Raw genomic sequence first — 15,122 nt, 5'->3', positions numbered from 1 at the left:
ACACCGATTCTTGATGTCTCACTTGTTTTTAAATGAGAGGGTAGTTAATAATGTTTGTGTCTTATGCTTTTATAATCCTTCATAACTGATTATGAGACTGCTGGATCCTATACTATATAAACACAGAACTATTTTATTTAGAAAGTGTTAATTAATAAAACCTCACCGAGACTGTATATTGAGCATAGGTGATGGCTGCTTTGCAATCATCAGCAACAAACCAATATCACCTGGTTGCAGTCTCTTTTTGGTTTTTCTTGCCATAACAAATGTGCTTTACAAACACAGTTACAGCAGCCCCCAAAAATATATAATGTTATAAAGTCAAGGGTCAAGAGCCCAACTAAAGAAAACACTACTCACCACGATGGTAACGTATGTTTCAGTTGTATCTTATAACAGAAATCTGTTACCTGGGCGTGCACTCATGAGCTCATCATGTGAGAGCACTGTGATATCTCTGTGATAGTGTTGAGAAACAGGAAGTAGAATGCCCCCCCGGTGACTAATATTTGATCTGCTTCCTCTCAACCTGCTCAACATTTTGAGTTCACAATGAGCTCATATATTACTCACACTGTGATTGTCACTGTATGAGAATGGTGTGATGTCACTGTGATCATCGCGTGACCTCACATGTTGACTGGGTTTTTTTATGTCTCCCAATCGTTGTTTGTTTTTGTGACAATTGTAGTGGTGAATGATATTCCTCATGAGAAACAGATGAGTTGATGGTAAAGCCATGTTTAAGAAGTAATTGTTTTTTTTCATTTTTGCAAACAGCTGTTCTGTTACTTGGCTGTTGACTATTCCAGCAAGTTGCGGGACCAGGCCAAGCTTCCGCAAGGCATCACGGGCATCCTTTGTGTTATCTTCATGGAAACGATCATACAGAGCATAATGCTCTGCTGAACCAGTTATGGGATGGCCATCACAGTCTGGGACCACTTTCTTGCAATTTAACCAAGGAAGTGACACCTTTAGTTTCCCATCTTTGGCTAGTGCTATGTTTTCTGCAGTTGGGGCTTTTAACCGTCCTTCAAATGGTTTGAAGGGCAACCTTTCTGATTCTCTCAGATTCATGTGTGTTGCTAGTCCACGTGCAAAGTCATATATTACAATATTTGGCATGTATTTCCAAGAAAGGAGCATGTCTGTGAAGTCACATGGGCTTTCAGCTCTAATGTTGCACTTTATACTGTATACAATGCCACACGGGCACATCAGAAATGAACAGACTATAAAAAGACGACCTTTGTTTATACAACTAAAAAGTTTTTCATCCTCACTGATATGTGTATGTGAAATCACTTTTCAGATATTCAAAGAGTAACACCATTTGAAGTTATTCCACCCACTGAAAAACCTGGTAACACTTTACAATACGGGTGCACAAATATGCATTAAATAATGCTTGACTAATGCAGAGATAATCATGAGTTAATGTATAACTCATGATGAGCTAAACCATTTATTAATGATTACTGCATCAGCAACTAATGAACATTCGATATGATTCAAAGATTAAGTAATCAATAAATTGTTATCAGTTAAATGCGTCATAATATATTAACTACCTAATAACTTATTTTATTAACTAATGAAGTAAATTCATATGTTAATTACCACATTGGGTCGAAGCCATGCCTTTAAACTTCCAGTTGTCTGCTTTAATTAATCATTAGCTAATGATTTGCATGGGTATCATTATGTTATGACTTTACTGGTTGAAGCACATGACTATTAACTAACTGTTAAATAATATGTCATTGTGGTAATATGTATTTTGAATTAGTTAGTTAGTCGAATTGGAATTTTCGGCAATTCCGTGATGCTACCACAGATTCAGGGTTAATTGAGACCGTGAACATTACACGGAATTCTGTGAGACCAGATTGACATCTTATAGATAAATAACATATAATTTTGAGTTCTTGTAGTGTTTAGACACACACAGACATCAAGAACCAGCATATGAACCTCAACAATGGTGACAATCAACAAAATGCTTCATGATGCAACACATGCTGGGTAACACCATAGTAAAAACTGCAGTATATATCATACTGCACTGCAGTATGAATAATTATTGTCACCACTGTTGAGGATTGTATGATAAGTGTTCATGTCTAAAAGCCTGAGCTGACACCACTTTTTCTTGTGGTTCAATTTTGAAGCATTACAGTAGCATTTGGCAAACAGAAATTCTGTAATAGCTGACTGTCAGTCAATAAACCAAAAAGAGACACCACTCCATGATGTTCATTTAAATGAATTATAAGCAGAAAGTGTAAACTAAACTAGTACTTCAAACTTTTGTTTCAGCAATTTGCTTTGAAACACTATTGTAACTTCTCAGAAGCAAATTATCTCGCCTTCCCAAAAGGGTCAAGAGAACAAACTAAAGCAAACATTGACCACAATTATGGTGGCACTTGTGTTTCTCTTTTCTTCAGTGATGCTGATTGTAAACAGCAGGTGTTCATCACGTAAGGGATAATCAACGGCTAGCTGTGCATTAAACGATTTGAATGCACGATGTGGAGGCGTAGAACCGCCTGACGCGCAGTGGAGGGTGGTTGCCTCTGCGAAGTGCATTCAAATCGTTTAATGCACAGCTAGCCGTTGATTATCCTGTTTATGCCATGGTCATTTCCCAGCATTCACATATTAAAGATGTTAACAATATTTGTGCTGCAATATTTGACCGGAACGATAAAAATGACGGTTATTTTCATCTGTATTACTATTCAACTGTAACTGTATGTTACTATGGTTACCAATGTTTATAGGAAGCACATTAATATAGAACATGATTAAACTGACCAGGGGCCTGTACCATGATGGTTGATGAACAAATTCAGAGTTTCAGGATTAGTTTCGAGTTGACAAAACCAAACCACTCCAATCTGGCTTTGTTGGTACCATGATGACGATCATCAACTTTCTTTGTCAACTCAGGCTTTGATCCTGAGTTTGTGGAGCACGGGCACATGAATGTGTGACATCACTGGCAAACAGCCAATCACAAGCCTTGGTTAAAAGTTAAAGGTTTTGCTAAAGGTTAAGAGATTGAAGAACATGATGAATTTAAATGAAGTACTTGTTCATGAAAGGACAAAAAAGAAATGATCTTGCTCTGTCAGTGCAGTCACAAGTGAAACTTCTTTAGTTAGTTTATATAGTCGAAAATATACAGCGATAGAGACTCGAACACGTCACATGTAGTCATTTTTAAAGCATTATCCATTGATTCTACAGTTTATTTATATTACATACGATCTGTATATATTAACATTCATTTAAAATAAATGATTTTTAATCACTGTTAACCTAAAATTGCTTGTGTGTAATGGATTAATAATAATATAAATCATATAATTATATAAATCATATAAAATAACCCAAACAATTTTGTTTGTTTGTTTGTTTAGTACTAGTTACCTTTAATTTGGAGCAAGAGAAACTGGGGGAGTGACTTATTTGCATCAGACATGTGTCACTTTGCTCACATCTCATTGGTCCAATTTCCGTTTGAGATCTCTAACCCAGAACATAACCTGCCCCGGAGCAGGTTAGCTGTGGAGTGTATGTTACTGTGGCAATGAATGCAGCTAAAAGCCAAGCCACTTTCATGGTACCTAAAACCCAGGATTGGTTCAAACTAAACTGTAACTTACCTGTCTAGCCACCTAAACTGGCTTCATGGTACAGGCCCCTGGAACTACCTGTGCAGTTCAATGAATTTAATCAACACCTGCCAGCCAATCAGAATCGAGTATTCAGACAGACTATGGCATAATAATGCTCAATCATCATTTAATTAGTCACTTAATTATCTCATTAACTTTAACTCTTTGAGGACTTGGGATTTGACTTGAGACTTGCTTGTGACTTGAAAGGAATGACTTGGTTCCACCTCGGGTTAAATCATGAGCGGTTAATGAGTGGAATAAACATATGGCAGGACATATGACCCCTGGAATTTACACCTCTGCCAACCGCTGGGTTAAAACAACTCAACCGCTGGGTTTGTCCCTTTTTGTCATCATGTGACACAGCAGCCACAACAGCACTTATGTTTTATTTATTTTTTACTTTTTATTCAAAACATTCCCAAACGCATTAACTATATCATGAAATGATCTTGATTCTCACCTTGATAGATTATGTTAGTTGATTTATAGTGGGCGATGGTCAAAGTAACCTAATAATGTAATCTATTAACCATGCATAAAAACCTGTTTACTTAATTAACAGATATGGGTGTCATGCCATAATATTTTTAATACGACTGACTTTATATCTAATGTGAATTTAACATTGAAAGTTAATGTGAATAAAAACATTGTAAGTTAAGCTACTAATCATAACACTTTCATTGTACAGAAAGAGAGCAAAGAACATTTACATTATCAAAGAACATTTTCACTGACAGTCTAGAGTTCAAGCACTCTCAAAAACTGTTTACATTGTGAAATGAATATCGTAGTCCTGCTTACAGATTCGTACACACATTTGCACTTTGTTGTTTCTTACAAGAGAATTGGATTGGAACCTTGACTGTCGGACCTTTTTTTTAATGGAAAATAATAAAGTTTGTAGTTACCGTTTTGGAGGTCAGTGTTTGATTTAGTTGTGCCGTTGAACCTTGACTCTTACAATAAGACATTTTCTGACTACTATGACTGTGCGTTCAAAAAACACATTTGTCTTGTCAAGAGCTTAATCAGGTGGTTTTGGCTGTTTTGTGACGATGCTATTATTAAAGTGATTTCATCAGAATTTCTGATCTGAACCCGTGTTAAATCTTTAACTACATGGATCTTTATCTGTTTTGCACTGATAGACTACAGAAGCTCTGTGACTGTACAACATGAGAAAAAAATAACGTTTTACTTATCAGTATTTTTTTATTTTAACTTCATGCATCATTTAGACACTCACAGACATCAACAATCAGCACAGGAATCTCAACAATGGTGACACAAGTTTCATGCCGCAATGCATGCTGGGTGCCTGCATAAAATTAAACTCCCAGCATTCACTGCAGCATAAATAAATTATGCAGCTGAATGGTCATACTATTTTCTTTATTTGCATGTATTGTTTTCTCCTTTTTATTTATTTATTTTTAATTGCTACCATCGTTGTGTTTCATTCAGTTATTTTTAAGTGGATTCAGATGAAATATGTTCATCTTAAAAATATTAGTTTATTAACTAAATTGGCAGTTGGCTGATTTAAGGAAGTCAGTTTCTAAAAATGAAATTTGTTAACATGAGTTTTAATTTAATCAATGGTATCTTTACAGTAAAATATTGTAAATTAGACTACAGTAAATAACTGCACAATTAACAGCAAATTACACCGTTGCCAGTATTTTACCATTGATTTACAGGGCAAGTTTTTAGTGTAGATGTTTGACCTACAGTAACTAGCTGGCAACAGTGTTGCCAATATATTACTGTAAAAATGCCTGGTAAGGTCTAACAGTGTGGTAAAAACATGCTAATTGTTCATTTGTTTGAGTGACTTGAAAATCATACTGAAGATTTAAATGTGTCTTGAATTAATATAAAGTGATTAGATTTTTCAGGGTTTGCTAAAGGTCCTCATGTTCTCATTTCTTTTTCAGGGCTTGATGGTGTGTATATGTGTTTGCATTAAAGGTCTTACCTTAATATATTTTTGGTTTGTTATCTCTCAGTATCGTGCTCATTAGGTCAAACCTCTTACTGTTTTTTTTTCATCCAATTTCAACATGCAGAATTCTCAGAACTCTTACAACATCATCATCATATGATAAGAGAGCAAAGAGATCTAATGATCAGGGAAGTTGAGCGAGTGAGTGTGTGTGTGTGAGAGAGAGAGAGGAATACTGAGGAACAGAGGGAGGTTAACATTCACTGTGCTCCTGTTAAACTGCTGGTTGATTTATATTTCAACGCTGACAACAAGATTCAGTCCAACATAGTAAGATCATTTTACTCTTCTTTTTTGTAGTTAAATTGAAATCTGTATAGGTCTACTGTATGAGATGGGACAGAGTAGACAGAGGCATATGTAAAAATCTCTGGTGATTGTTGGCTCACAGAGCCCATTTAAATAATAAGTAGTATAGATAAAACTTTATCTCATGGCATAATTGTCAGTTTTCTGATTGCAGAACTCACTATGTTGACGTCTCTCATGATGTCTCTTCTGATTTTAGTGATCGTCACTGCGGGTGAGTGTTCATAGTTTAAGAGTCACTACAGAGATAGTTTAATAACTCACATTTTTGTGGTTATACAATTAAAATTATAAGTACATTTCAGTAAGATTGGTACTGTGAAAATACAACTATTTTTTACACACTTCACTGAACCACCTGAATGGGTCCTCCTCATTACTGAAGCATTAGTTACTGAATTATTTCTGTATTTCAGGATAGTGGTCAGGATTACGTGTAAATTAATTACAATCCTCCATATGCTTGCATTAAAGGAGTAGTCCACCCAAAAATTGAATCTATGTAGATGAGTTTGTTTTTGTATAGCAACAGATTTGGAGAAATGTAGCATTCCATCACTTGCTCACCAATAGATCCTCTGAAGTGAATGGGTGCCGTCAGAATGAGAGTCCAAATAGTTGATAAAAACATCACAATAATCCACAAGTAATCTAAATCACTCCACAGTTATGAATGAATGAAATGCCTTTTTCCGTGTTTACTCCATCTTGAGCTCACGGAAAGCGCTTGAGAAACAGCGTCTCTTCCGCGGCTCAGTACGCTTTCAACTCGTTTTTTTTTTTTGTCTCGAGCAAGAGACTTTATAACATTCACGTTACATGATTTGACTGATTTTTACGTAGAAAGGGTGACAGCGCACCACATTAAAAGAAATGAACATCATGTTTTCATAACCACTGGCCAAATTCAAAAACGAAACTAAAATTAAATTATCTTTGAGAGCAAGGGGGCCCCCTGGTGTTTCGGGGGCCCTACGCAGCTTGCGTACTTTGCGTATAGAGAGGATTGGCTCTGCCACAGGGGATGGACTTTTTCACTGGAGGAAGCGTAATTGACCTTATGCACGGTTACTTCCTGGTTGTAGATAAGCCAGCTCAGTCATTTCCGGTCAAGTATACTGTGCCGTAAGAGGAGCGTCCTTTACTCGGTTTCTCTACATAATCCATTCACAATTAAGAGAAAAGCTTTGTTTGTCTAAGATGACCAAACGTCCACGTATTCCGTTTCAGGAATAACAAAATGCGAATGTTAAACTTACGCGAGGGAATCCGTTAAATCATGCCGCAAGTCATATGATTGACAGCGGCAACGGAATGAATCATCTGACTGTCAAAATAAAGCTGTGCATTAAGTGATTCAGACTAAATTCAGTCTAACAAATCTACAGGTCTGTGTTGGATAAAACTTAAACGATGTAGCCTAGTTATTTAAATTAAAGCTAAATCTATTTCAAAATACTGAATGCATTATTTATTTGTTATACTTATTTAATTTGTATTTGACTATATAGGTATTTAAATAATTCAGCATTATAGGCCTGCACTTGCTATTATTTATACTTCAGTGCGACAAAGTACTAAATTTGTTATATTTATTTTATAATAAATCAAAAGATGTGAAAATCTAAGTTGAAATGGCAGCTGCAGCCAATGAGTGATCCTATACTGCCATCTCTTGGTTATAACGGTAATTTCATTTTCATCTTAAAAAGTCTATTTTTTCGCCGAGACACGTTTTAGCATATTTCTTCATGTCGTCTTCATGAATGAAAACTGAACCTTTAATAATGGGAATTTAACCACACAGAGTTGAGAAATAATAAATGCCTTCAAATTTTATAAGATTTTAAAAATGTGTTCATGGCTTTGAAGGTAAGATATTGATTATCGAGAATACCATTAAGAGGTCGTTTAAGACATTAGCCTAACTGCCTAAACAGTTAGGATAGTGTTTATTTGTCAGCATTTAAATGCAGTTAGGTGGGTACTTTCCTGGCCGGGATTACCAGACTCTGCATATAAAATTATATGTTCTTTAATAACATGAAACTGTATATTAATTAACCTGCAATCATTATTTACGGTGTTGCAATTATTTTGTTTCTCAGTTTCTGATAAGAATGAGGCAGGAGTTGTTTCTGTGAGAGTCTATAGCACATATAAAATGAGCTTCACCGGAAGATTACGAGCTGGCTTATCTTTATCCGGAAGTTCTAAATAGCACTCCGTGCATATGGTCAATTATGGATAGAGGACTTTTTAAAGTTAAAACACTATTTTTCAGCTGTTTGGACTCTTATTCTGACGGCACCCATTCATTGCGGAGCAAGTGATGGAATGCTATATTTCTCCAAATCTTTTCCTATGAAGAAATAACCTTGTCTACATCTTGGATGGCTTGAGGGCGAGTAAATTGTCAGCAAATTTTCATTTTTGGGCAAACTAGTGCTTTAAAAGCCTGAATAGTGAAAATGTCCTGTTCTTTATTCCTGGTTATGAGATCAAACAGTCTATTGTACTAAACTTACTGTAACTGACAGAGAACCATCTGACCTGTGTTTAGACCAAGAATATAGAGGAAGAGTTCAGTGAATATAAACACTTAAAAGGCAAGGCAAGTTTATTTACATAGCACATTTCATACACAGTGGTAATTCAAAGTGATTTACATTAAAAATAATAATGATCACACCAATAAAAACAAGGAATTAAAATAATAACAATAAAAACAAAATGATATAAACATTGATTTAAAAATAATTTAAAACCGTTAAGAATCGAAAATGATTATACATAGTGCAATCAGTTCGGACGTAGCACAGTGCTCATTTAACAAATGCACAGCTAAACAGATGAGTTTTGAGTCTGGATTTAAATGTGGCTAATGTTTTAGCACATCTGATCTCTTCTGGAAGCTGGTTCCAACTGCAGGCGGCATAATAGCTAAAAGCGGACTACCCTTGTTTTGTGTGAACCCTTGGTATTTCTAACTGACTCGATCCTAATCATCTGAGTGGTCTGTTTGGTTTATATTCAGTGAGCATATCTGCAATGTATTTAGGTCCTATGCCATTGAGTGATTTATAAATGAGTAAAAGTACTTTAATATCAATCCTAAATGTAACTGGAAGCCAGTGTAAGGACCTGAGGACTGGTGTGATGTGCTCAAATTTTCTGGTTCTAGTCAGAATCCTGGCAGCAGCGTTCTGGATGAGCTGCAGCTGTCTAATGGTCTTCTTTGAAAGGCCGGTGAGGAGACCATTACAATAATCCACCCTGCTGGTGATAAAGGTGTGGTACCTGCCAAGCAGTACCTTTTTTTTTGGTCTGACTACGCCACTCCCTGATGATAGGCAGGAGGAACCACAAATCTTTCTCTGAATACAGTGTGGCTAACTCAGTTTTTTCCCCACACAGGGACAGTCAACAAGAGGCAGATATATAAATGCATCACCAAAATGTATTACACTTTAGTACACAACAAAATGTAAAAGGTTATTAAGAACGGATCTTAAAAATACTGCGATAAATGACTGGTGGAGTTTTCCTCAATCTAGAAAGGTCGGATCAGCCAATGCAAAACCCCTGCTCAGGAGGCCCCTAGGGAGACAGAAACAGGAGACAGCAACCCCACACCAGTCGAAGCATGCAACACAGCAAGCACTACACACTTAATATCTTTAGGTACTACTACAAAATATCACACCGTGTCGTAGCTACAAGTACACACCAATACAGTGTCTCTCCCAGTGTGGTTCCCCGATGAAAAGGGGCAAAGCATCAGTGTGGATCCGGCCTTGTACAGGGATGGCCTACGCAGAGAACATAGTTAAGGAGGAGAACCACCAGCATTAATGGCCACAATTAGTCAAGAAAACAATACACAATACTATGAATGCGGCACATGAGTGGTAGGCCCAAGGGCAAAATCACAGATAACCAAACAAATAATCAAACAAAACAAACAGAAAACAATAAAGAAAAATATATTAATCACAGAAAAACAGTGGCCTGGTCCCCTTTCAATAGAAACCAAACATGTTAGTTGCCAACCTCATTAAACAGCATAGCATAGCATAGCCAACTCAACCATAACTAGAAAATATAGGCCTACTTTTCAATATGCTCAACTGTCCCACAGCACATTGACACAGCACGAAAAAAAAAAAAAAGGTAAATGTTCCGTTGCTACAGACAGAGAAAAGCATTAAAACATGTCCCAATGCAGGTATGCAGAAGCCTGTGTCCTCCGTGAAGAGTAGACAAGCGCTTCTAGAATTACCCTAATAAAAAATGAAATAAGTATTAAAAGGAAATGGCAGTGATTAAACATGCTCTACCATGACAAATCATACCTGCATGAAAAGGGAGCCCAACTCACACAACAGTGCCTAGCATCAACACAAAAGAGAATCTGACTTGCAGCCAGCAAACACTTATCACTTCCTGATTAGTCATGTGACCTCCCAGAACATCATGTGATCCCAGGTATTGGGTGAATGTGATACAGCTGTGTTATGTGTCTGCCTGTGTAGATCCCCACAAAGGCATGAACAAGTTTCTCCAAGTCTTGACGGGAAACAAAACATCTAATTCTTGCAGTGTTTTTGAGATGATAGTATGCTGATTTAGTTACTGCTTTGACATGTCTACTAAAACTAAGGTCTGTCTCCAGAATCACCCCAAGATTTTTGACTTGATTTTTAGTTGCTTGACCCCTAGAGTCAAGGTATGCATTCACCTTGAGAACTTCATCTTTGTTTCCAAATGCGATGACTTCAGTTTTCTCCTTGTTTAACTGAAGAAAGTTCTCGCACATCCAACTGTTAATTTCATCAATGCATTGGCAGAGGGAGTCAATGGGGCTGTAGTCATTTGGAGATAAGGCTAGGTAAATCTGTGTATCATCAGCATAGCTGTGATAGGCAATTTGGTTCTTTCTCATTATTTGACTTAGTGGGAGCATATACAGGCAAAACAAAAGTGGTGCAAGAATTGAGCCTTGTGGGACTCCGCATGTCATGGACGTCCACTTAGACTTATGCTCTCCTATACTCACATAATAACATCTCCCTTCTAAGTATGACCTGAACCATTTGAGTACCATCCCAGAAAGCCCGACCCAGTTTTCCAGTCTCTCTAGAAGTATGTTATGATCAACAGTGTGAAACGCAGCACTAAGATCTAGTAGTACCAGCACTGATATTTTGCCAGAATCAGAATTGAAGCGAATATCATTTATTATCTTAATAAGCGCTGTCTCTGTACTATGATGCGCTCGGAAACCAGATTGAAAATTGTCCAGGTATCCATTTGAGTTTAAGTAGTTGTTCAGCTGATTAAAAACTACCTTTTCAATAATCTTACCTATGAAAGGAAGATTTGATATTGGTCTATAGTTGCTCAATATGGTGTTATCAAGATTACGCTTTTTCAGAAGGGGCTTAACTATGGAATAAAATCACTGTCAAAAATAATCGTACGTAATTCAAAACAGTTGTGTGTAATTTTAATATACTCGTGCGTAATTTAAAACTATTGTATGTAATTCTGTTTTTTGTCAGAGTTGGATTCCAAAATCTACGGCCACGACAGTTTACAGATACGAGATTTTGTGTGTTTGTTAGAGTACAACTCTAAAATGTACGACTATGACAGTTTACAGACACAACGCTTGTTTTCACAACAGCTCCGTTACACGCACGACATGCGAATTACGAGCACGAAGTGCGGTGTGCGAAACGACTGTCAAAAATACATCATCAAGGTCACAGGCATCACTATCGAGGGAAGATGAATAGATTCAACGAAGTGCGCATGCGCCCCATCACCGTTTTAAACCACTGGCGCCAAAATGGCGGATCAGCAGCCAAGCGCTCACTCGTCGTCTCAGGTAAGTTTTTCTTCTTCTTCAAATTCGGACATGTTTAAGGGTTAGTTATCACTAATAGCAGAGAGGATTTTGTCTAAGTAATATTAATGTCAGAGTAATTTGACTTACAGGGACCGCTGATGACGCACTTACTAGAACGCCTCAGGTCACGAATAAGTGCAGTTTTAGATGGCCACCTGCTGGACTTGGACTATTTCCAGTATGTTATCAATCAAGAAGTGTTTATTTTGTCATCAGCCTCCACTATATTTGATGTGCCAAATGATATCTTGGAGACCCTCATGGATCTACAACAAAAAATTCATGCAGCTCTTTCCCAAGAGGTGGCCCCAGTTCTTACGAGGGAATGTGGTGGTGGACGAGGTCGACCTAAGTTTATTGTTTCCGAGGAAATGCTGTCCCGGCTCATTGAGATGTCTTTACCAATTTCTTGTATTGCAAACATTTTAGGAGTAAGCCAGTCAACAATCTTCCGCCGAATGCGTGACTTGGGTTTATCTGTAAAACTACGTATAGCACCATATCTGACAATGAATTGGATAATGCCATTCTGGCCGTCAAACGAAGACTACCAAATGCTGGATATAGGATGATAAAAGGCTGCCTGCAAGCAGACGGACATAGAGTTCAATGGAACCGCATAAAAGAATCCATGCACAGAGTGGATGCCCTGGAATTTTGGAAAGGATGACACAGCTGGGGTGTATTGTCAGGAGGTCATATTTTGTTCAAAGTCCATTGTCCTTAGTCCATATCGACACGAATCACAAGCTCATAAGGTATTGTCTTATAGTTTACCTACGAAAGTGTAATGTTATGCAATATTATGTTTAACATGGTTTTACTTTGAAGGTACAACATCATCATATTTGGTGGGATAGATGGGTTCTCACGAAAGGTAAATGCATTTATTTCCAACCCAGTGGAATCTGTCTATCTATAATCTGACTATCTGTCTATGTTTGAATGTATTGAATGATTTAATGTATTACATTTATTTTTTTGGTATAGATCATGTACTTGGAACCAGCAACAAACAACCGTTCAAGCACTGCCTTATCATTCTTTCTCCAGTCTGTGCAAAAACATGGCTGGCCTTCAAGGTAGGAGAAAATTGTTTTTCTGCTCCTCGCTTCCTTGCATTTAGTTAAACCCTCATCCGTCCCTCAGGTCATTTTGACCCAAAACTGATTTTCCAAAAAATTATAAAAATCGTGTGTTGATCGTACCAGTCCAAGATTTCTTTACTTTTGTAACACTTGCACCGGGAATACACACACACACAAAAAACTGAGTGGATTCATGGAGTTTAAATGGGTTCCTCGAGGGTCATTTTGACCCACATAGGAATGAATGGAATTTCTGAGAAAACGCTTTTTTTTTTTTTTTTGATGTACAAAATCTGAGACAATCCAGTAAAGATTTATACCCAAACGAAGAGCTGAGACTACAGAATATCCCCAATGCAGAAAACACTCACACACATTCCAATAGAACATATTATAATGTTTCATGTTTCTGCTGGGATATGACTCATTTTTCCTTTTTTTTTTTTTTGGACTTAACAGTTACATTTGAGAGACCAATGAGTTTATATCAGTTATATTTTTTAAAATATATATTTATTTTATATTGATGAAATTGTATGAATATACACGTGTTTAGGTTACAATTCAGTTAGATTATTATTGTTTTTTAATGTTTCAATATATATTTGAATCCATAAACAACCATAAACTCTGGTGGCTGTAACCATAAAATGCAATTTTGACATTTCCCCCACCAGATGGCATCAGAGACACTCAGTGACTCAATTCCATGGCCATCTGTTGGTTTTTGATAAAACAGGACTGAAATTGTCTCTTTTTTTTTTTTGGTGAAAGTGTAGAAAAACTGCTTACTATATTTTCTAAAAATAAAATTCCAGAATAAAAGGTAAATATAATAAAAATCACCAAAAAATAATAGAAAAACCTACATATTTAGAAAAAAATTATAAAAATGGAACAGTATAACATTTCTGGACCCCCACAAAATGTGTGTCATTTTTAGCCCTCGGGTCATTGTGACCCGGGAAGGACACTTCTGTTATAGGTTCGGATGAGTAAACATGTTTATTTTTATTTTCTTAACATTATGGCAGTCAAGCAGATTTAACCTCTCCATCCACCCCTCCATTTTAGGGTCCGGGGTGATGAAGGTGTGGAAAATGTGGCAATCGCAGAAACCATGTTTCGTGTGAAAGGGACCGGAAGAGGGAGCTTCATTGCCGGGAAAAGCGTACATAATCAGAGGTAATAAACCAATTAGGATGTCACACTAGTTTAATTTATCATTTTTAATTGATACATTTTGTATTCTCTAGAATCGAACGCCTGTGGCGAGACGTCTGGGTCAGCGTAACTCAGCTGTATTATGAAATACTTCACAGCCTTGAAGAAGATGGCTTGTTGGACTTGTCAGATTCCCTTCATGTGTTTTGTGCACATTATGTGTTCCTCCCACGTCTGAAGCGCAACCTCCACACTTTTTCTGAAGGCTGGGACAATCATCCGTTACGGTCTGAAAGTGGGCTCACCCCTAACCAGATGTGGATAATGGGACACATGCACAACTCATCTGGTGACGAAGAGAATTTTCAGGTTTGTTTTTTTTAATTGATTTTCTATGCCTTTAGTCATACTATCAAATTGTGCTTTTGCATGATGCATGCATGAAGTAATTTGTTTTTATTTAATTTAAGAATTTGGAACTGTTTGGAACAGACTGGGAGACGTTTGATTGTGTGACAGAAGATGATGTTGGAGTTCATGTTCCAGAAATTGAGTGCCCACTCAATCCTGCTCTGATGGAAACAGTAAAATCCATCTTTAATCCACTTGCAACATCTGACTGTTATGGCAGAGATATTTATATATCTTTGGTTCAATATTTTGTAAGTCTTTAAAATACACAAACACCTGTGTGAGACCATTGTAAATATTTATTTTGCAAATTGTGTATATATTTTGAAAATTGCAACTGTAACAAAGCAGCACAATGAATGAATTGTATGAAAACTAATTTGTAAATGCAAATTCAGAACAGTTAATCATTTTGTATGGTTTCTTTAACATGAAAATTCTTTCAACAAATATTGTCAAAGGAACAGTTTTACTTATGACAATAAACGGTGACTCAAAGATAAGCTGAAAGCAAACATGCTTACCCCATC

The 15,122-nt window shown here is 36.8% G+C and overlaps 1 protein-coding gene and 1 pseudogene across 1 annotated transcript; both read left to right on the top strand.

The window, feature by feature from the left end:
• Window positions 1-15,122, top strand: part of LOC131546541 (B-cell receptor CD22-like) — a 127,875-nt pseudogene that overhangs the window by 45,708 nt on the left and 67,045 nt on the right.
• Window positions 5,928-15,119, top strand: LOC131546568 (uncharacterized). The gene is made up of 9 exons (XM_058786230.1): window positions 5,928-5,976; window positions 6,170-6,229; window positions 11,705-11,908; window positions 12,019-12,687; window positions 12,761-12,806; window positions 12,920-13,011; window positions 14,092-14,202; window positions 14,274-14,550; window positions 14,652-15,119. The coding sequence occupies exons 4-9, from the start codon at window positions 12,539-12,541 to the stop codon at window positions 14,853-14,855; spliced, it is 879 nt and encodes a 292-aa protein (XP_058642213.1). The 5' UTR covers window positions 5,928-5,976; window positions 6,170-6,229; window positions 11,705-11,908; window positions 12,019-12,538; the 3' UTR covers window positions 14,856-15,119.

This window comes from Onychostoma macrolepis, chromosome 01 (genome assembly GCF_012432095.1).
Source record: "Onychostoma macrolepis isolate SWU-2019 chromosome 01, ASM1243209v1, whole genome shotgun sequence".
Classification (NCBI taxonomy): Eukaryota; Metazoa; Chordata; class Actinopteri; order Cypriniformes; family Cyprinidae; genus Onychostoma; species Onychostoma macrolepis.
Note: the sequence above shows the minus strand (reverse complement) of the source record. Positions and strands in the feature narration are given on the sequence as shown.